At 37.8% G+C, this 22,599-nt stretch overlaps 1 protein-coding gene across 12 annotated transcripts in view; it reads left to right on the plus strand.

Moving 5' to 3' along the window:
- The window catches only part of RYR2 (ryanodine receptor 2), a 567,150-nt gene that overhangs the window by 410,436 nt on the left and 134,115 nt on the right, over positions 1–22,599 (plus strand). For all 12 annotated transcript variants that reach the window (XM_074316777.1, XM_074316766.1, XM_074316767.1 and 9 more), the window contains 12 exons: positions 1,010–1,145; positions 1,667–1,853; positions 3,579–3,684; positions 5,721–5,841; positions 9,358–9,527; positions 10,733–10,953; positions 12,263–12,353; positions 14,260–14,400; positions 15,818–15,981; positions 18,257–18,335; positions 20,492–20,581; positions 21,355–21,492. In XM_074316777.1, the coding sequence (XP_074172878.1) occupies positions 1,010–1,145; positions 1,667–1,853; positions 3,579–3,684; positions 5,721–5,841; positions 9,358–9,527; positions 10,733–10,953; positions 12,263–12,353; positions 14,260–14,400; positions 15,818–15,981; positions 18,257–18,335; positions 20,492–20,581; positions 21,355–21,492 (1,644 nt within the window). The remainder of the gene's footprint in view (positions 1–1,009; positions 1,146–1,666; positions 1,854–3,578; positions 3,685–5,720; positions 5,842–9,357; positions 9,528–10,732; positions 10,954–12,262; positions 12,354–14,259; positions 14,401–15,817; positions 15,982–18,256; positions 18,336–20,491; positions 20,582–21,354; positions 21,493–22,599) is intronic.

The raw sequence follows: 22,599 nt of genomic DNA on the forward strand, positions 1-22,599 counted from the left end.
GGTAGGGAGGGAAGGCCTGCAAAGGCACAGGGGCCTGAGAGGTGACAGAAATAAGCTGCATCTTGATGGCAGAGTGTTCTTACAGATGTGCAATCTCTCAAAGATCGTTAAGCTTTTAAGTAGATGAGCTTATTGTACATAAATTTTACCTTAATGAAGTTGGTATGAGATATTTTTAGCTGTATTATTTTGAAAACTGAGTTAGCTTGAGCTGGGTGTAACTTAATTCATTTGATAAATCAATCCTTTAACAATCAACTACCATTGACAATGACTATGTTAGGGGTTTCTTTTAAAACTGGATCAGTTATGAAATATTGTAGCGGACCAACATTCATATAAAAAGAGTATTTTAAAAGACCAAGCTAACAGAAGTTTGAATGTGTTAAATTCAACAATACTAAAAGATAGGTAGCATTATCCCAAATTTTATAGGTAGTAAAACTGTCTGACAAATGAAGTAACTTGTTCGGAATGACCCAGTAAGTGATGCAGGTCAGATGTAAACTCCAGGACTTTGGACTCTAAGCTGAGTTTTCTCTATTTGTCTGTGTGTCTTCTCACACATTTCCCTGTATCATCAAATTGCTATGCCATTTTGGACGTAATTCACTTCTTTAAAATACCTTTGTATCCTAGAAGAATCTTTCAATATCTTGGATGGAGCAGAGGTCATTAGACATTTTTGAAGTTTATCAAATATTCTGATTTAGTTTTTTTAGGTAAAAGTCACAAACGGGAATGATATGAAATTTAGGAATATTTGTCTTTCATAGAGTTGGTTCAGAAATATTTGTATTATGACAGCACTTTGTTACGATTTTTGAATATTTCTGAATTGTAACGTTTTACTAAAGGGAGTTCATGTGGATTGTCATGAAAACTAAAATACCTTGCAAAGCTGCATTCATTTTAAACCATCCTTTGAGGGTATCTCGCACCACATATGGTGTAAGCATCTGACTTCTCATCCAAGGAGTAACGCTTCTGCTCATCGTCCTATTCGTAGGTAGTTCGATATTTGGCTGGCTGTGGACTGCAGAGTTGCCAGATGCTGGTGTCTAAGGGGTATCCAGACATTGGGTGGAACCCAGTTGAAGGGGAGAGATATCTTGACTTCCTCAGATTTGCTGTCTTCTGTAATGGTAGGCTTGATTGCTTTTCGGGTTCTTTAGTGGCATTAAGAAAAGTGCATGAAAATAGTCATATAAAATAATTATATATCCCAGCATTTTTATGAAGGAAGTAACTATTAATAAAGAAATTGGATATTTTATAATCAGTTTTTTACAGTAGCGGTTTTACAATATTTGTTTTGATAGTGTTGCTATACTTCATTATTAAGTTAAAAATTGTAGGCACTTGCAGTCTTATAAATTGTTATCATTGCATTCTACTAATCCCTAGGATTATAGCTTTGTATTACAAATTATGAATGAACAAAAATAAACCGTTTTTGCCTTCTAGTGCTTTTCCTTACTTTGAAAATTTTAAGGGCAAGACCAGAAATCGACTGTCACATACACATAAAACTAGTGATCTGAATTCAGTTTTGTCTTTTCTACCACGTGTGTCATTGGTTTTCGGTACTTTCCTTTCAGTGTAACATATATTTGCTCAGAACGTCTGTTGATCCATGTTTGTTTACGTGTTCCCTTGACGTCAGGGGAGAGTGTGGAGGAGAACGCCAACGTGGTGGTGAGACTGCTCATCCGGCGACCTGAGTGTTTCGGTCCTGCGCTGCGAGGGGAAGGCGGGAATGGTCTTCTCGCAGCCATGGAGGAAGCCATCAAAATAGCTGAGGATCCTTCTCGAGACGGTCCCTCACCAACCAGTGAATCCACTAAAAGCCCGTAGGTCTAATACCACTCTTAGGAGTAAATTGTGCTACTTGATTTGAAAGTTTGCAAAGTATAATTTGCATTATGTTAATTGCAATGTAACTCTGGTTTTCATGATTTCTCACTTTGAAAACCTAATGTGTTAGACTTCGAAGCATGGATGGAATTTGCTTTTGGAGTAGGCTGAATGAACAAAGAGAGACCTGCGGAAAACTGTGGATTTAGTAGAGAAATTTGGGTCATAGGAGAAGATGTCTTCTGTGAATTTTTCCAGGGGGCTATGGCAAATTTAGTTATTACAAATGATGGCAGGTGAGGCTTTGAAACTGGAGTCGAGTTCAGTGGGAAGCTCGCTGGAATGAGTTTTCATGGCGACAGTAAGCAAGAAAGAAATCTTTAGCAGGAGAATGTGGGACTTAACTAAACAACTGTGATAAAGTCTAGAAGAAAAATGCCTGGGTAAGGCATTGGTGACAGGTGGGGGAAACAATAGCTACTTTACAATATTTCTCCATAGAACATGTTGTTAATACTTGATTTCAGCCATGACATGTGTGAATCCAGGCACGTTGCTTCCTGTTTTTCAATCTGTGTAGGTGAATGACCTGCTTGGGGGTCATGCACCCACACTACTAGCCCCACTAGTGGAAATATAACATAGGGCTTATTGGAGGCACATGTCCCAGCAAAGAAGTCATCCTGCAAACCCTTGTTTTTGCACATGTGGACCGGGCATGGATGTTCTGTCCACACGGAGGCCAGGGTTCCAGACTGGGAGAGATCCATGAGCAGGTTATGTATTTATCAGCCATAGATAGAGGACCTAGGGAGCGCTCAGCTTCTCTGTGTAGTTGAAAGCATGTCAGGAGACCTCGGGCCCCAGGACCACCCCAGAGGGTGGGTACTAGTGGGCCCTGGGAACAGCCAGGAGCAGTGTTGTCAGCAGGGCCTCGCTGTTACTGTGCAAACCTGAGTCCAGCTGAAGCAGCTGCCTGCTGAGCTCCCAGGGGATCTTCCGGGGCCGTCCAGAGTTGTCTCTCATCAGTGTGACAGTGAAAGATTTATGCTCTTCTCACAGATGCTGCATTATTGGGAGTGAGTTGGTGGGTAGAGTAAATGGTTAAGAGATGAGTGAGTAAGTTAAATCACATTTATAAAGTGTTTACTCTGGGGGAAAACACTGTACTGGGTGCCTTATACAGGGGGTGTCAGAAAATGTATACACATGAGTTGTATTCATCTTTTGTTATCGGTATGTATTGTGTATTATCATTTTAATGCAGTTTTTTCCTTAATATGTGTATACATTTTTTTTGGCACTCTCCTTATATGTGATCTTATAGGACAGATCTTTGTCCCCTTTCTCTGCATGTATGCTTTTTACAAAAGTGTCCTTATTTACCAAGTCCATCCATCACTACTTGCTTTGTTATCGTGCTGTCTGCTACTACACATGAGCAGAATCCATCCAACTGGCAATTCCTCTTTTTCCTTTTTGTACTAATCTTAAAGTTCCCACAAATGCATTTTTGGTGATAGAATTCCAAATCTGGTCTTGAACCCACTGTTATTTTTGCTTTAAAATGTCCAGCTGTAAATTAAACACATACATGAAAAGCATCAGAAGAGGCAAAATGAATTAGCTAGTGTCCCCTTTGCTCTGAGAGTGTGGAACAACCTGAAATGTCATATTATTCTCCTGTTTGTTTTTTATTTCTTTGGAATAACCCATGAAAGTGACCTGGAAGGGGAAGAGGATGACACCATCCACATGGGGAATGCCATCATGACCTTCTATGCAGCTTTGATTGACCTGTTAGGACGCTGCGCTCCTGAAATGCACGTAAGTCCTTGGGTCCCAAGGGCAGCACTCCTGGCTCATCTGTGGGATGACACCCAAAGCTGGAAAGGTCCCGGCAGCACCCACAACCAGTGACCTGCATGCACCCGTAACAATAACACTGCAGCCTCATTGCTGGACGAGTGTTGGTTTAGTTGAAAATGTCTTGTCGGTTGTAAAAATTAGCAATGAGATTTCAGTAGAAGTCATTAGTAGAATAGTCAGTTACTGACAGAGCTCTAAAACGCATCTAGACCCCACACTTTAGGAAGAAAAGAACACATCTTCCCTGTACAGTTTCCTCTCACATGCAGAAAGCAGCCAACTCCTCTCAAGAGTTATTTTCTTGTACAATATCTAGTTCTGGTTAATGTAACCTGTTGCTAATGAAATTTTCATCATGTAAATAGGTTATTAAAAATCTGTATGCTGGAGGTGATTGTGGACAAAAAAGTTTATGAGCACAATATTTGGGAGGTCTCTTGTTCTCCACGCTCGTCCCTGGTTTAGGGGAGTGAAAGGTGGGGTACACGTTAGAGGGAGAAAAGAGCTCTTGGGGCCCGATCGATTAGTGTTTCCTGAACTTTCTGACCAAGATGAAATTAGTGTCATGGAACAATACTTACCTTTACTCTGTAAATACATTCTGACATTTTCTTCTTTATTTTATTCTAAGCTATTCTTTTCATTCTATTATATCCATTTAAAACATACTTGCCAGGGCCCATAAAATTAGCCTTATGACCTGTTCGTGGAAACAACAGTTTGAAGACATTGAACAATGCTGGGGTACAAGACAAACACACTCTGAACTGAGCAGGAAGTGACAGTGGCCTGCTTATAAATCACCTCTTTCTCTGATCCTTAGCCTCTATGGGATTTTTATTTTCTGTTTTTGATTGTTTTTGTTTGTTTGTTTGTTTATTTGTTTTGGGGGTCTCTTTCTCGCATACTCATTGGGTAAAATTTGTTGCTTTCTTGATATAATCTCTTTGGTAAACAGGGGGGAATCACAGGATGGGGAAATGTCAGAACGTTGGCAAACCTAGAGTCTGATCTTTGTGAAACTGTAACCTGCTGCTAATGAGATTTTCGTCTTGTAAATAGATTAGCAAAAAATCTGTGTGCTGGAGGGGATTGTGGACAAAGTTTATGGTCACAGTATTTGTTCTTTTCCTGTTATCGTGAGGGATCAAAGGAACCAAGAGAGAAATGTTTATAAAGAGAAGTTTTTTGTTCTGTTTATATTAAGGGGCTACAAATCTAAGTGACTTAATAAGGGACTGACCTTGGCACTTCTGAAATGTATTCATCTCAGTAACTATTAGTTGAAGGTTTCCTCTGTGTCAGAGCCTGTGCTTGTGTCTCACACCCTGTGGTGAAGGAAACAGACACACCCCTGGCTGAAGCGTGTGGTCTGGCCCCAAGGTTCTTGACTGTATTGGAGCCATGTTTTCATAGGGACCACGTTAGCCAGTGACAGTCTGAAATACCTGTTAGATGCATGTTCACCATTTACCCCCATATTGTAAACCCATCCTTGGGTTTTATATCAGGGTGGCATAGAGATGGATATACAGTTATATCTTCATCACAAAGTGAGAAAGAGGCTAAATCAATCATAAATTTTAGTGTATGGTCAGGGCCTAAAGATAATAAGTTTTTCCTTTGTATTTAGCTCATGTTGTGCACAGGGGTTTATATGTGATTTTGTGAGGTAAGCATTAATAGACCTTACCAGATTCTCAATATATTTTAACACCCCAAAGAGGATAAAAACTATTGTTCTAATGGAGAAACTAGCTGGCCTGCACCGTAGTATATAACTCAATGTATTCTGATATCAGTGAAAAGCGTGTGAGCAAGTAACTGTCTGTAAGCTTGAATCGATGGTTTCGGAGAGAGATCTAACTTTTTATGTATATGTAACAGAAAATTGTGTTTTGGCTTGGATTCCCATACTTCAGATTTTTCTGGATAGAATTAAAACATTGATTTTGCAAAGTGATTCTAATGTCCCTTTATTTTTCTTCCTGTAGTTGATTCATGCGGGTAAGGGGGAAGCCATCAGGATCAGATCTATTTTGAGATCGCTCATTCCGTTGGGAGACTTGGTGGGCGTGATCAGCATTGCTTTCCAGATGCCCACAATCGCCAAAGGTAAGGCTAGCTCCAGTTCTCTGTAGCTCTGAAGGACGTTGGATAATGTGGAAGGATCGTTAGGTCCTCGGGATGTCCCTCCAGGTCGCACACAGACCCTCCTTAAGTTTCTTTAAAACAAGGAAGGAACTAGAGTACATGACTTCATAAAGTATTTTCTATTCTCAATGTTTTTAAGAAGCTATGTTTCCAATCAGGAAGAAGCACCGCAGCTGTTTTATGTAATGTCTCTCCCTGGTGTTCTTTGGTCCCCATTCTTCTCTGTGTTTCTTGATCCTTAATTCACTCTTTTTGGGAATTTTCATTGTTACTTTCCTACAATGCTTTTTTCCACCCAAAACAATGATCATCACTTTAAGTTAGAGATTTACATATTCCCAGTGTGTTGAAAGAAGTGCTCTTTTCAAAACTAAAGAGAACATTTTAGAAAGTATTTTTTTTTTTTTCCCTTCCCATTATCGTCCTTTTCTAACATGTCATTTTTGGTTTAGAAACTGCTTGGGATTAGTTCTCCAGTTTTAAGTCAAAAGCATGTTAAATGCAATCAACTTACTGCCCACGTCATCGCCTCATAGCTGTGGCCCCACCCCCTTCTGCCCAGGGTGAATGGGGTGGGGCTTTGCTGTGGGGGGGGTGGCAGGAGGGCCTTGGGTCACACCCACAGGGACCCCTGCACTGCCCCAAACTGCACTGTAAATGGCAAATGGCCTCTGAAGCTGGTGTATCCTCCTTGCCAGCCGTAGGATTATGAGAAAGTAAAGTTTCATGTGAGACTTTACCTTAGAAACCCAAATCTGCAAGGTGACATAATGGCCATAGTAATTGAACACTCATTATAATTTTAGGGAAAGCTGGAACTTAAAAATTGTCCCGTAGTTTTTTGTCTTTCCTACTGTAAGCAGTATTTTTCTTGTGTATGTAAGGTTTATCCTCATCGTCCTTCCTTTTACCTCTCTTCTAACTCATAGTCATTTAAGTAAAATATCTTTTCTTTCCCTTACATTTTGAGCCACTAAATTGATATGTCAGGATAAAGATAATAATACCAGCGACACACAGATTAGAAAATAGTGAAGTTCTGAATTTTAAGGTAAAATTGGTGATAACAAAGAACCAAGACATTCCTTTCAGCCCGGCTCCAAAGTCATCTACACCTTCTCATTTTTCTCCAATTATCTGCCTTCACCAGCCCTCAAGATTTTTCAAGTTGGTTTCTTTCCTGTTCTATTTAGTTGTGCTATAAAAATTTTATTTTATGTTTTTCTTCGTAATTAGATGAGGTATATTATCTACCTTTGAACCTTGGAATGTAAAGGGTGTGTGTATGTGAGAGAGAGAAAAAAAGAGACAGAGAGAGATATCACAAATACAATGAAAGTTAATTTCTAAAATGCAACCCATTGGTCATTGTTAAATTTCTGCATTTTTCTTTTATGGCTTTCCTTATATGGAGACTGTAGACAGAAACCTGTACATTTTTATTTTGCTGTGGTTTGCATTTTAATCACCTTTAGTACTGAAACCATCAATATTTGTGTTTCAATGACAAATCGTTCTTTAGGCGTCACTGATTATCAGTAATAATTGTTACTGTGCGTTCTATATATAGTATGTGATGTATGCCACTAAAGATTAACTATTATCCCCTCCTCCCCCCAAGTATTAGCTAAGATCTTTCTCAAACATTTTATCATACTTATTCTAGAACTAGAGTGTGGCCCAAAATAATAATGAAAGAGGGAGAGGTTCAGAAACCTCCAGGGCAGACACAAAATCTCAAAAGTACAGGTTTGGTTCCTGCAGCTCTGGACCCAGGCCAGTTTGGATAAATATCTGGGGCGGTAACTTCAGGTGGATGAACACCGCAGGCCCCATAGGGAAAGCCAGTGCCCCAGCCTGGCTCATTCCATTTCAAACTGCAGATATCGGAGAGGAAGGCTTCATCAGCTTTATTGTCTCCAGTGGCTTGAGAAGATGGTGGTGGAAATACAGCAGCGAGTGTAGCAGATCAGTGAGTTTTGAGTACCAGTGGATGCCGTTGCAGCATTCCTGAAAAGGAATGTCCACCTGAATGAGTGTTTCAAGCATAAGTCTTATTTCAGGATTAGTGAGTGGCTCACCATTTTCTTCGGCTCAACTATATGTTAAAATAATAGAATCTGATAAATTTAAATTCCCTATAACATGATTTTTAGGAGAATTGAACTGGAATTTCATATAGATGTTTAATTAAAAATTATAGTGTACTGATTTAACACTAGGCAATAAATCAGCTTTTCAGTTGGATTTTAAATCTCACTCTAGTTGGTTTAGCTCTAACTTTGCCAGTTACTAGGTGTACAACACAGGATGAGTTATTTAACTTCCCTAAAGGTCAGTGTCATCTTCAGTTCAAGGAAGATAATATTACGTACCACAGTGTGGTTGTGAAAACTGTGTGCGATTGTGTCTGTGACATTTCTGTCTCAGTGCTTGACAACTGCATACACACCAAGAACTGTTATTTTTATTATTGGAAGTATAGGAAGGAAAGCAGTAAGTATATTAGGTATTGTTATAATTATAAGGAATGGAAGCTATTTGGTATAAGTCTTTAATTTGTTTAAAAACATTGTTATTTGTTTGTTTTCATGATTTAAATATCAAATTCATTCATTGACTATGGATGGAAACCAAAAAGTTGTGACTTGATCCTTTTGGGATGATAGTGGTGATGCATCATCTTTCCCTGGGCCCTTCTTTCTTCAACATTGCATCATTATTAAAGATTCTGTGATATTCTTTGTAGAATCTTAATGGTGTGTTTCCAGTAGCAATTGGCATAATTATCACATGGTCAAATAGGAAACGCATCACTTTCCCAGTATAACTTGGCACATAATCCCCAAATTCCTCATAGTAATGGTCCTCAACCTAAGAAACTATGGAGTTATAATAAGGGATTTACTAATTTATATAGGCTTGATAGAGAAAATAATATGACTGAATTTTTTTCAGTGTTGTTAATTCTGTTATGATTATTGAAACATATTTCATTTGAAAATACAACTAGTTTCAGAGAGTTGTTTTATCGTTTTGTAATTGTCTAATCCATAAATGTGTAAATATACCATGATTATCCCATAGAAGTAAATGAGTTTTGTTAATGTTTAAAAGAGGTTCTCATTCTTTAAAAGAGTGAACAACCTTACTTTACATTTTAACTTTTATGGTATTTACTTCTCGTTTTACAATGTAGATTTTGGATTTCCTTTTCATTATCTTCAATGATGTTATGTTCTTATCATGTATACAGTTAACAAATGGATGTGCAAATAACATTTAAATTGCCTTGGATTTATATTGCACTGCCGTATTTCCTCGGCCACTTGCCAGCACTTGCTTATGGGGAGTAGAAGAACAGAAAACCACTGATAACTTTATTTAAAACATGAGGAAGCTGGAAAGTAGCCATTTGTACTCTATCTCGTGATTGGCATAGCCACTGACTATAGCATGTCACCTTCTCTCTTTTAGATGGGAGTGTCCTGGAGCCAGACATGTCTGCGGGGTTTTGCCCAGATCACAAGGCAGCCATGGTTTTGTTCCTTGACAGGGTCTATGGAATTGAGGTTCAAGATTTTCTCCTCCATCTTCTAGAGGTTGGCTTTCTGCCAGATCTCCGGGCTGCTGCTTCCTTAGATACGGTAATGATTTGAACAATTGGCTTCCTCAACTTCGGACCCTTCAGTCTCTGGCTTATGATGTTCTTTCATAGATACACTCATTCATTCATTTATTGTCACCAAATGTTTATTGAGCACTGTGGTATTTTTAGGCAACCAGCAGTTAAACAGAAAATAAAATAGACTGTGTCCTCAAGGAAGTCATTGAATAGTAGAGAAAATGGGCAGCCTCAAGAGTGAGATAAGAATTCTGACCAGGTGCAATGGAAGACAATAAGAAATTCATATACCCCTACCTCGGGAGGTTACAGTGGCTCCTGTCACCTCTAACTTGGCCTGAACAATTATGCTTCTCAGGATAACCAATTAAAGTATTAAGAAGGTTTAATGGGCACTGTTGAGTCATACCAATTGCAATATTTTGGAGTCTTCATTTGTTAAGGTACAGATAGGTTAAAATCTGTCCTGTACCTCTAGTGGTCCACACTGAGAATCCGGTGTTATCAGTGTAAATGTCCCACTATTTCAAACATTGTGGAATAAGCTACAGGTCTGAGTGTCGTTCCAGTAGTTATAGTAACACATCCCTGTATCCTCAGTTAAATGGGTCTTTTTGATTTCAGAGGAAAACAAATCTTGAATTGATAATAGCTCTTTCCTGGAAGCCATGGGAGGAGACTCACAAAAATGAAACTAAGATTTCTGTTTTCTTCGGGTGTGATTCTAAATACCGTAGTATAGTAGTTCCAACACAGTAAGACAGTTAACCTTTGGTGATTGATGCTAATGGCTATGAGTAGAAATATAAGTAATAATAGTACTAATAATTAGAATTCAGGAAGAATTCAGGAATAGGAGAATAGCTCCTTGCTCTTTCCTCCCCAGTAAAGAAAAGTACTCACGCTCTTCGATATCATTAGTGGCTTTGTCTTCATTCCTCTTACCATTGATATTTTGTTACAGAATATGAACCTGTGGGCTCTTGGCCTTTTTGAGGAGACAGTTATCACTTCATTTTCTATCTTTTAATAAACAATGGAAAGTTGATCATTTTAGTGGTAAAATATCATATGAAGCACATTTAAAGATATAACTGAGGAATGTATTTGCATTTTTCATGTTTTTGTCATTTGCTAGGTAGTAAAATTACGTGTCAACATATTGAGCTCTTTGGAGCTCTTGACGGCCAAACACAAATGACTTTCTCCTCTTCAATGTCTTTTTAGGCTGCTTTGAGCGCTACAGACATGGCCTTGGCCCTCAATCGGTACCTTTGCACAGCCGTGTTACCTTTGTTAACGAGATGTGCTCCCCTTTTTGCCGGCACAGAGCACCACGCTTCCCTCATTGACTCCTTGCTTCATACTGTGTACAGACTTTCTAAGGGCTGCTCACTGACCAAAGCTCAGCGGGATTCCATAGAAGTGTGTTTGCTCTCCATTTGTGGGTAAGTGGGCAACAAACTGAATCAACGTGCTTCTGCAAGAAAGAGAATCTGTGTAGCCCTTGACAGCTTGTTAAGAATTTTGGAAATAATTTCCATACCATGAAATGCATTCAATTTAAGTAGTCCCGTGTACTAAGGTCTGAGTTGTGTCAGAGCAGCCTGGCTCCTTGTCAAGTTCAGGAGCGTTCCTCCAAGCCCCTCCAGGGTATCGAGCTGTGGGATGTATAGTGTTGGGCCAATTATGCAGTTCTGGATGTTGGTGGACAAGGTGATTGTGTGAGGTGTCCCTGGCCACGTTACTGTAAGATTAGTAGATTCTCCCCTTTCGACTGTGTGATGATAGATTAACTCCTTTTCCAGAAGAGAAAGTAAAACAAAGAGAGACTTATTAAATATGAAAAAATGAGACAGTGAAATATGAAAGCATTGCTTATGTGTGGCAGTGACGAATGCTGACTGCTTCCTCCGGCCTGGAAAACCACTTCCTGTAGCTAGAAGTGTTCAAATGTCCTCCCATGGAAACTAGAAACACACGTCCTCCCTCTGAAGTTCTGACAGAGGAAGGGACAATTTCTCAGGCCCCGAGCCAGGATGGTGGCTTGTTTCTAATTGGGCAGGAGCTCGTGGAAGTGAGGGCTTGCAGCCGGCAGCACATCACGTGGAAGGTTTTCACTCCCAGAGGGGTGTATGGATTTGGAAGATGGGCCTGAGGCAGGTGAAAAATTAGGATATTAGTTCTCTCACTTCCATGACCCTACAATTGTGTAAAATGGACTCAAAATACCTATCTCATGGATCTTTCTACATGTTACATGGGGTGACACTCTCAGGACAGCCTGACCCGGTAGACGTTCACCCTGTGTCAGTCATCTTTCCGTCCTCCTCTGGCAGGATTCCTGTGTCAGCTTTTTGTCTCTCTCCTGCTCCTATGCTCTCTCTTCCTTCTGCCTATCATCTAGTCACTTAAGCCATTCCCAGCCCCTGGAGTCGGGGAACAAGCATCTGCTATGTTAATGGAAGCAGTGGGCCTGCAGTTGTGTGTGATGGAAAGAGGGAGCAGAATATCAGCATCTTCTGTAGCAAAAAAGAATTGGCCTTCAGATCTGGGGGTAGCAATGAGTTGGAAATGTCACCTCTTATACAATTATGTAACTGTTGGTTAATCTTTGGGTTGGGAACACCTAAACATAACATCCTCTGAAGAGAGGTGTAGATACAGGTTCCTGATGTGTTTAATTTAGTCTGACGAATTATCTACTTGGTTTAGATGCGTTTCCCTCCATTATTAAAATTAGCTTTGTTCCACCAGCCAATTGAGACCTTCTATGATGCAACACTTACTCAGAAGATTAGTATTTGATGTCCCATTACTAAATGAACATGCAAAGATGCCTCTGAAGGTAAGTATAGGAAACATTCGTGGTTATTTGAATACTGGGTCCTCTGTTTCCTGTTACAACATGTACATCTCTTAGATACATTATATTTGATTTTTGATGCTGGAAAATTTCTTCCAGTTATTGAAATGAGCATATCAATATGGATATGTGTACATCAACATAAAATAAACAAGCAATATAAAACCATAGGTCCTAAGAGTGATTTGCTGTAAGTCAGTGGAAATGAAATTAGTAGGAACAAATGGGCCACACGAGAAAAGGTGAGCCCAGAAATTCCCAGGATGGAAAATATGGTAACAGCCCTGGAGGATTAGGACCTTAAGGGATAAAGAGCAGACTTTAAAGTGTTTTCTAAGTTAGCAATCTGATGATAGTTTCCGAATATCATTTTAACTGGTTCCATAATACCTCTCTGTATAAGCAGTTCCAGTTTGTCCCAGAGAGTAGAAAAGTCACTGACATTCTCTCTGCCCAGCTTTATTACTCTGTTCATGAACGATCGAGTCTCATACTGTCTTACTGACTTGGGTATATTTTTCCATCATTTAATATCCCGATTCAGACTCAGGACTAAGATAATAGATGTAGACTTATAGCGTGGTCTGTGCAGGGAGGTCATGGTGACATTATAGACTTTTACAGGTGACCGCTCTGCACTGCCATCCAGTACTAGTGCTGTGGAAAAGGGGTTTGAGATATAAATGGGTCCATGTTTTGAGCTGCTGTTATACTACGCCTACCTAGATATTTAGCAAAAACAGTCTTTCTCTATGAGAATTGATTTTAGTTTAACAAATTTGGATAAATTAATGAATTATGTAAAGTAAATTATATCATTGCTGAAAATCCTATTTTTAGTTTTTATCCTCTAGGATAGTCCTCATCATACAAAATTCTCTTGATATAAATGAGCTAGAAGATACTTGAAAAAAGATACAGTGTCACTTTTTTTCCATCACAGATATTTTCCAAGTTAACACAAGCAAATTAGATCTCAATATTTCATCATTTGAGATTCCTACATTGTTGTGCGTATTTAGTAAGAGAGACCAAACTAGAAGAACTATTTCTAAATGGGACATGTAGCGAGCTTTCATAACAATAATCCTTAATTTGTTTCCCTCCTTCGGTATAGAAAACAGAATCCACAATTTTATAGTCGGTTCATAAAGATCATTTTAGTAACTTGGCAAAGAGCTGTGAATATTTGTTAGTTTACAGATCAAGAATAAATTATTGAAGAGCTACCAAATATGGAAAAGTTCTGTCCTTGTCTTTGAACTTCCAGTGTAGTCCTACATAAGAAACAACGTAGACTCTCATAAGATAATAAATTGCGTCCATAACTGCCAAAGAAATATAGGGAAATAAATTATAGAAGTAGGGCAGTTTGGGAGGTTTACTTAGAGATGGAAGTTCTGCTGCAAGTCGTAAAGTATTGTGATTAAGGAGAGGCAGAGAGGAAGCCAAAGTATCCAGAGGTAGAATGTCCCTTAGAATGCTTTATGCCTTATCCTAGAGCTACTTACTCATGTTCTGAGTCACCCTGCTATCAATCCCTTTGTCATATGCCTGGGTTCTGGGGGATGATGAGTCACAAAATTGAGAGTAAATGATAGCAACTAAGTAGAACTCAGGGATACATAGAAAACCAAACAGTCTCATAAAGAGTGCGAGATACAGTTATTTGTAAAATTGGGTGTTTGGTCTTCATACTGTGATCAGTGTTGAATTTTAAGGAGACATCGTGTACCAGGTAATAATTTTGTCCAAAATAATTCATATGGATTGAACAGTTTCATTTCAGAAGTTGACCTTATTACATGGCATTATTACATGGGAAAAAGTGGAAAAAATATAAAAGGTGACTTTAGCTCATTGCTTTCATAATTGTTTTCCCATGTAGCTGCTGACAAATCATTATGAGAGATGCTGGAAATATTACTGCCTGCCTGGAGGGTGGGGAAACTTCGGAGCTGCCTCAGAAGAAGAACTCCATTTATCAAGAAAGTTGTTTTGGGGCATTTTTGATGCCCTGTCGCAAAAGGTGATTTATTATTTTGTGAGTTTATTTGTGGGATAAAATAATTAAAAAGCCGCAGGTTCTTGATAAGACAGGCTTACCAAGACTTGCACAGTTTTATTTTTTCTCTTTCCTCAATTTATCACAAATGTTGAGAATGCACCTCATACTGACTTTTCGTCATCACTGTGGTAACATGTTTCTTGTGATTGCAACACTTTCTGAATTGAAAAAGGCTCAGCATTTTAGGAAATTACACACCCAGGTTGATACATTCCTGGTGCATTTGGCCTTCCTTGGACTCAAGCCCTCCCTCGCCACTGCCCCAATTCTTATAAAACCTGAAGCTGTTTCATCAAATATAAAAATATCAAATCTCATAAAATTATACTATCCAGTGGCCTGACTGACTTTTCCTGCTTTATTGCTGTGGGGACTTAAGCACCTCCAGTCAGGGCCACTGTACAGGTGACATTCCCTTACAGTTTCCATATTTGTAGAGAACATACACTGTCCGAAGACTGGATGGTTGCATTTCTGAGACAATGAGAACAGCATCCCCCACATGCTTATGCTTGCATTATTTAATCAAAATCAGTTTGCCTCCCTGACACACGTGACTACATGACTGGATCAGTGTAACCGGAGGTTTGCCCCATAACAGGAACGTTTTTCTGTGATTCCATTTGGTCGCTACTTCTTGTTGCTTTGTCCTGTTCTGTGGTTGTTGGTAAACAGAGTCCTTTTGAAATAATACTGTAGAAGGTATTTTTAGAGGAACTGACAACATTAATTTAAAATTGAATGATTAAACTGAGATAACTTTTAAAGAAGTAGTTTTGATTTTTAAAAATATCTATAAATACAAATATAACTCATAATGCAGTTAATATGCAAATACTTCTTCCCGGAAATTTTGATTATGCATATTTACTATAGAATTTCTTTCCCAGTTCAGAGTTTTATTTTTGATAGCTTTGTTACACAGTACAGATCAGTTAAAATTTCTTATTCCTGGTATGTTATGCTCTCAGTATTTTTCATGTATGGTCTTAATGTGGCACAGCAATAATCTATAACTAACTGTTGTAAGGAATACGGTCCTCATTGACCAAAATTATGTTTAAGCTGTAAAGACACTTAGACTACTCAAGTTGACGTCATTTTAAATGTCGAAGAATACATTTGTAGAGAGGCAAATATTTTCTTCTTCTTATGCTGCAAGTGTAGTATATCAGCTTCTCTGACGTTTGAGGGGGTTTCAGGCTGTATGTTCCATTTTCTGGAGAAAGAATCTGCTAGCAAGTTGAGTTGGCCCAAGATAATTCAGATCTTCTCCAACAACTTCTTATCAGCTGCAGTGATCATGTTGACAGCTTTTGCTAAATAGTCATATAGTATTTTTTTTTTTTTTTTTTTTTGGTCCTCCATTTCTTCCCAGAAATATGAACAAGAACTTTTCAAACTGGCATTGCCATGCCTGAGTGCAGTTGCGGGAGCTTTGCCTCCAGACTACATGGAGTCAAATTATGTCAGTATGATGGAAAAACAGTCATCAATGGACTCTGAAGGGAACTTTAACCCACAACCTGTTGATACCTCAAAGTATGGACTCTTTCTATTGCAGCAGATTTTTATTGTAAATGATGTGTGAAGTCTGAAATTGAATAAGGTACTAAAGTGAACTTTCTCTAATCCGTGCCCCTTTGAATTGGTATCCTTTTAATAGGAGTCCCTTTCCTTGATGAAATGATAGTAGTAATAACAATGATTATATGAATATCAGACGTAGATGCACCTTCTACGGTATTCTTAATATAATCAGGCTTCTCTGTATATAACCACATGCTAATATCTAAAATAATGAGAATCAAGAAAGTATATCAGTTATATTTGTAGTTGAAAAATTTACCCTAAGTGTTTATTAATAGTTGCAGTCAAGCTCTGTGTAGCGTCTTGGACTCAGGTGCTCCCAGCATGCAGTGCAAAGCTGTCCATGCGAGCTGTGGGCATCGCTTCACATCACTTCATCTCCATGAGGCCAGGGCTGGGGCTGGTGCTCAGCATATAAATAGCATAGCATGTGATTGATGGGAATATTAAGTGAGAATATCTGTAGGAAAGTCAGCGTGCTGTTAGAATGCAGTGACAGCCTTAACTGCAGATAGAACGTCACTTAACGCAATGAAACTTCTGAGCTGAGTAAATTGTTCTACAAATAGGATGTTTGGGTACTTAGGTATGTGGAGTCTCAGCACTTCCACTGTTGCTGTTACTGTCTTTAGGTTTCCCATTTGCAAGGAAAGCATCTCTTCAGGCCCCATCATCCTCTAGATTCCATGGCCCCTCAGCAAGATGAATATTAGCAAGGCCATCCCTTGATAGTCGCTGTTCATGGCCTCTGGATTTGCTTGGCAGTTCAACTTTCAGGCTTCTGGGTGGCCTCCCAGCTGGTTTAGCTTCCATAACCAGATTATTTCACCCCTGGTGGCATGCCATTAGTTTGATAATGCCTTAAATATGCATGTTTGGTATGTGATGACAGTCCTGTGAGAAAAGACTCTACCCACAGTATTGGGCATATGAGATTGAGCCTTTGTATTTCTTCCAAAGTAAGTAAAACCAAAATGTCACATGTTCACATTCCTACGTGGGTAAGTGTGTGGTTTGCTAACAGGATTTTCAAATAACATCAGAACAGTGTCATAGTTTTGGTGTGGATTAATTAATTCCCATTAATTAATAAGTGCTGGGTTTGTGTGTTAATTTACCTAGACTTGCCTGCTGGGACTTCTTAACAGTGTTTAACGTTGTTTAGTTAAAAAGTGTTATTAATAATTTCTACATCTCTGTGCTTTTTACATAGTTTCTTAAGTATTAGGATGGTGCAAAAGTAATTGTGGTTCCAAAGGTTAAAGATAATTGCAAAAACCACAATTACTTTTGCACCAAACCAATATTTCTATGTCCTATTGTTTAATTACTGACTGGTAACATTGATGGAAAAGATCTGTAAACCATCTCATTACACTAGGTTTTACTTAGAATTCTATTCCCAAAAGTTAATTGCATTAATAAATCATTTTTCACTAATGAGTGGAATTATATGTATACTTAATTTTCCATTCATAGGTATAGTTGATATTCGCAAGTCTTATATTTACTTTCATATTTGGTCATCAATTGCATGCACTCAGCATCTGTTCAAGAGATTAAATATTTGTTTAAACATAAATCAAGAATAAATGTTATCAAAATCATAAGCATGAGTTGGTTAATTACTTTTCCCTATAGTCCATATTAGTAACAATTAGAACAGTATGTGTAGACCATTCATAATTAAAATCATTAACACATCACTAGTTGTAGGAAATTAATTTAAAATTTTAGTATACTTAAATAACATAACAGGTCAGATTTCAGCAGTTTTTTACCTATTTCGAGTTGTTGCAGAAGAGACAGAGTCAAAAAAGAAGAGTAACTTCAAAAAACGAATGTGGGAGAGAAGTATATCTGTAAGGTTGTTGCATCTAACCATATATTGATTCAGGTTTTTTTTTTTTTTTTTTTTTTGAAAAAAAGCTATGATGTCTTTATTTTTGAATGTTTAATTATTTTTATCTATACTATGTGTAATTTTATTATACGTAACTCATTAAGATATTATAAATTATAGATCAATAAAATATAAACAGAACAGTATCTGCTTGACTTTTCCTATATTATTCCTATAATATGGAAAAGTAATACCATGTTGAAACAGTTTTTTGACAATGATACATTGAATGGGATTTAAACAATCATAAGCTATGAGTAAGTTATTAATGTGAGTTCCTGTAAATCCTGTGAAAATCAAGCCTTTTCTCTATTTCTTTCATAGTATTACCATTCCTGAGAAGCTGGAATACTTCATTAACAAATATGCAGAACATTCCCATGACAAATGGTCCATGGACAAGGTAACATCAGAAGGCCTCCCTCTAACTCAGTACTGAACGCACGGAGACTGGTCACTGCTCTAATATTTTTGACCATGACAATTTTCTTCTTTAAAGTGAGAGCTTTATGTAGATTTGGAAAGAACATTTAATCACGATTTTTTGCACATGTAATATTTAGCTAGTTCTGTCACTAATACACATATGAATAAGAATATTTGTGTTCCTAAAAAGCAGTTTTAAGAATTCAAAAAAATCTATTGAATCATAAATATAGTTTCTAAACACACATTGTTTGTGGGAATAAAAAAGTAATGCTCATCTAGGGCTTCAGGAAAAAAATGGTGACTCTGGGTCCAGAAATACTTAAAAGAAACTTTAGCTTTATGTATAGTTTTACGTAAGAAAAACATCTTCACAATCATTAATCAGAATTTAGTGATGGTTTACACCTTTTACTCTTCTGTTGTATTTCTTATTACTAAGTAAATCTGCACTTCACTAAGAATAGAATACATGGCAAGATGACATGTTTTGTGTTGTCCCCACAACCCCATCTTGACTGAGATGTAACCAAAGCAGTCGCAATCCATGACACAAATCTCACATGTTATGAGATTTTCTAAAGGAAACATTATGCCTGAGTCGGCACCGTTAGGTGGAGTCTAAGTAATCTTGCGAGAGGATGGTTAAAATAGAGTTGTCAGGGAAACTGAGTCGAGGTGATGCTGGAATCGAAGGTAAGCATGTATTGATTTGGCGAAGTGCAAGTCAAACAGTAAAGGTTTCGAAGGATGCTCATTTCATAGCAACACAGCATCATCCTGCTGTGTGTGCTTCATAGTCCATTTCAGCACAACGTCCCTCGCTCCCTCGAAAAAAACCCTCTGTTTGTTTGGATAAATGTGTGGCAATTTATTCAGCCATTTAATTGATTTACCAGCTAAGTCAGTAAGAGCTGAGTGTCTGTTTTACGTAAAGACTCTACTAGGTAGGGAGCTGGTGTGGGTGAAAAGGATATTTGCACAAAGGCAGTGCTGAGCTGTCTAGTTACCCAGATTCCATAGCAGACGTGAAATGATGCAGAGAGATGATGATATGTACAAAACTGGAAGGCAAAATCATTTGGAACAAACATGCTCAGAGATAATTGGATATAGGAGTGAATAAAACGTAGCATTATTCAGGAAACTTCCAAATGAAACAGCTGCTCCGGATTCCCTGTTTCTTTCGTTCTTTTTTTTTTTTTTAATTAAAGTTTATTGGGGTGATAATGGTTAATAAAGTTACATAGGTTTCAGGTGTACAATTCTGTAATACATCATCTATTAGGTTGGTGCAAAAGTAATTGTGGTTTAAAAGGTTAAAAATTGCAAAAACTGCAATTACTTTTGTGCCAACCTATATACCGTGTTTCCCCGAAAATAATACCTAGCCAGACAATCAGCTCTAATGTGTCTTTTGGAGCAAAAATTAATATAAGACCTGGTATTTATTATTATATTATATTATATTATATTATATTATATTATATTATATTATATTATATTATAATACTATAATTGTATTATATTTCTGGTCTTATAACAAAATAAGACCAGGTCTTATATTAATTTTTGCTCCAAATGATGCATTAGAGCTGATTGTCCAGCTAGGTCTTATTTTCGGGGAAACAATATATCACGTGTGTTCACCACTCAGAATCAGCTCTCCTTCCATCACCATATATTTGACCCCATTTACCTCCTTCCCCCCTTATCCTCTGGTAACCACTAAACTATTGTTGTCCATGTAGATGAGTTTTTGTTTCTTTGTTTGTGTTGTTCCTTTGTTGTTTTCAGTTTTATAGCAGTGTTTCACACATATGTGCCACAGGTGGGGTTCCCACCCAGCATGTGTCAGAGTGAATATCACGTCCTGGGGAATGCTTATTGACACAAGCACAGACCTGGGTCTCTTTAAGGAAAACGGCGTGCCTTTACTCTCTGGGTAAAAAGATTTGTCCCAGATGTTGGTTAGAATGGAAATTTTTATATTGACTTATGTTGGATAAAATTCAAACCTTAATCCTTATCTTGGTTCATTTTAGATTTATTTTATCAAGTGTACACCCAAACACATGCACACTGAAATTAACACATGTAAAACAACTTTGATGTTTTTTTTTTTTATAATAGTTGGCAAATGGATGGATTTATGGAGAAGTATATTCAGACTCGTCTAAAGTTCAACCATTAATGAAACCATATAAACTATTATCTGAAAAGGTGAGGATTTGTTCTTTAGGTTATATGGTATTAATTTTTTTGATAATATTTTTTGTTACTCAATTTCATATTAAAATCTCTTCTTTGTATATGCTTTTACTTTTACTCAAAGGCTCCTTTTTTCTTTTGTCTTTCTCTCTATTTACACTTTCTGTCAGTACTTAATTGGTTATTCTCTTTACTTAATATTTTTCTGTTTCTTTTTTGTTTTTATTCCTCTCCTGTATTTTTAAGGACTTTAGAAAATATTCTTCTCATGCTAAAGAGTTTCTTGATGAGGGAAATTGAAGTAATATTGTAATATTATAATTTTTCATATATTTTACTTTTATGGGGGGAAATCAATACCTTGACAAATAAAGTGGAAAGGATTTTCTAGGTTGGTGCTTAAGGAAGAAGAGTTACTTCTGTATTGATTCAGGTGGTAGAAAAGCCTTCACACACATGTCATATAATCTGCACTTTTTCTTAATTGTGTTTCTCCTTTCTTGTTTCTGTTTGAAGTATCAGGAGCTAGGTAACTGAGTGGAATTAACCTCGATGCTATTATAAGTGGTGAGCTCAGTCAGCAGCATTGGTCAAACTCAGTCTCAGCTCACGCTCTGCTTTTCCGAATTTTTCCTTTCCTTTTTTATTTTTAAATAAACCATGCCTATGAGGTTTTTTGAGTGAAGTCAGTTGATTTTAGAGCAAAACATTAAATATTTTTTATTTTCATTTGGATTCATAATATTCCCCTGCCCCTTTTATTTTCTCTCCCTTTCTGTCTCTAGGAAAAAGAAATTTATCGCTGGCCAATCAAAGAATCTTTAAAAACGATGCTGGCTTGGGGTTGGAGGATTGAACGGACGCGGGAGGGAGACAGCATGGCACTCTACAACCGTACTCGCCGTATTTCCCAGACAAGCCAGGTAAGAGTCACAGTCAGAAATCCACTGTTTTTGTTGTTTTAAAATAATTTAAATCTTTTATTAAACTTGTGGGGTTTACAAAACAAATAATTTGTAGATTCTGAAGATTAGCATGAAGTTTAGAAGGAAGAATAAAGCATGCTCCTTTTTTAAAAAATTAAACTTATAGGGGTGACATTGGTTAGTAAAATTTTATAGGTTTCAATGTACAATTCTGTAATATACATCATCTGCATATTGCATTATGTGTTCACCACCCAGAGTCAGTTCTGCTTCCGTCACCATATATTTGACCCCCATTTTAAGTGAGGTTCAGTTTTGGTTAAAGTGCTAGAGTTTATATAACCGGTATCAAGTTGCACTTTTCTTCACTAGGCTGTAAAGGAGTACGCGATGGTAAAGTTGGGGTGTCAGCAAAGAGAGAATAATGGATTTGATTTTGGGTGTTGTATTGGACAGGGTTATGGCTCCCAAAGATGACCCCCCCCCCCACCCCGGGTCATTAGAATCTGAAAACGTTGCTTCAGTTGGGCTTTGCCAATATGATTAAGTTTGCCAGTGTGATAAAAGCTGGGGGGTGACAGCCTTAAGATAGGGGGGAGGTTATACTGAATTATCGGTGGGCCCAGTGTAGTCACAAGGATCCTTAAAAATGAGGAACCTTTTCTGGCTTGGGACAAGGGAGGTGTGACTACAGAAGAATGATCAGGGAGATGTAATGCTGCTGGCCTTGAACATGGGGGGAAGAGGCTATGAGCCAAACAATATGGGTGACTTTTCAAAACTGGAAAAGGCAGGGAACACATTCTTTCATAAACCTCTAGAAAGGAATACAGCCCCACCAACACTTTGGTTTTAGCCCATTGAGACCCGTGTTGAGTTGCTAACAACTTTGTAATGTTTGAAGGCACTAAATTTGTGATAATCTCTTCTGGTGGCAATAGAGAATTCAGGTAGGTACCGAATCCCAAATGGAAATGGTGGTGAATAGTTGAAACTTTCAGCCCAGGAATGTTAGGCTAGCTCAGTTGACTTTTTTGGTTTAAGAAATGGCTGTTAAGTTAAATATTTAAAGTAGATATGAATATGGACACCCAGAGAAAGCGT

The sequence above is a fragment of the Rhinolophus sinicus genome, linkage group LG12 (genome assembly GCF_036562045.2).
Source record: "Rhinolophus sinicus isolate RSC01 linkage group LG12, ASM3656204v1, whole genome shotgun sequence".
NCBI lineage: Eukaryota > Metazoa > Chordata > Mammalia > Chiroptera > Rhinolophidae > Rhinolophus > Rhinolophus sinicus.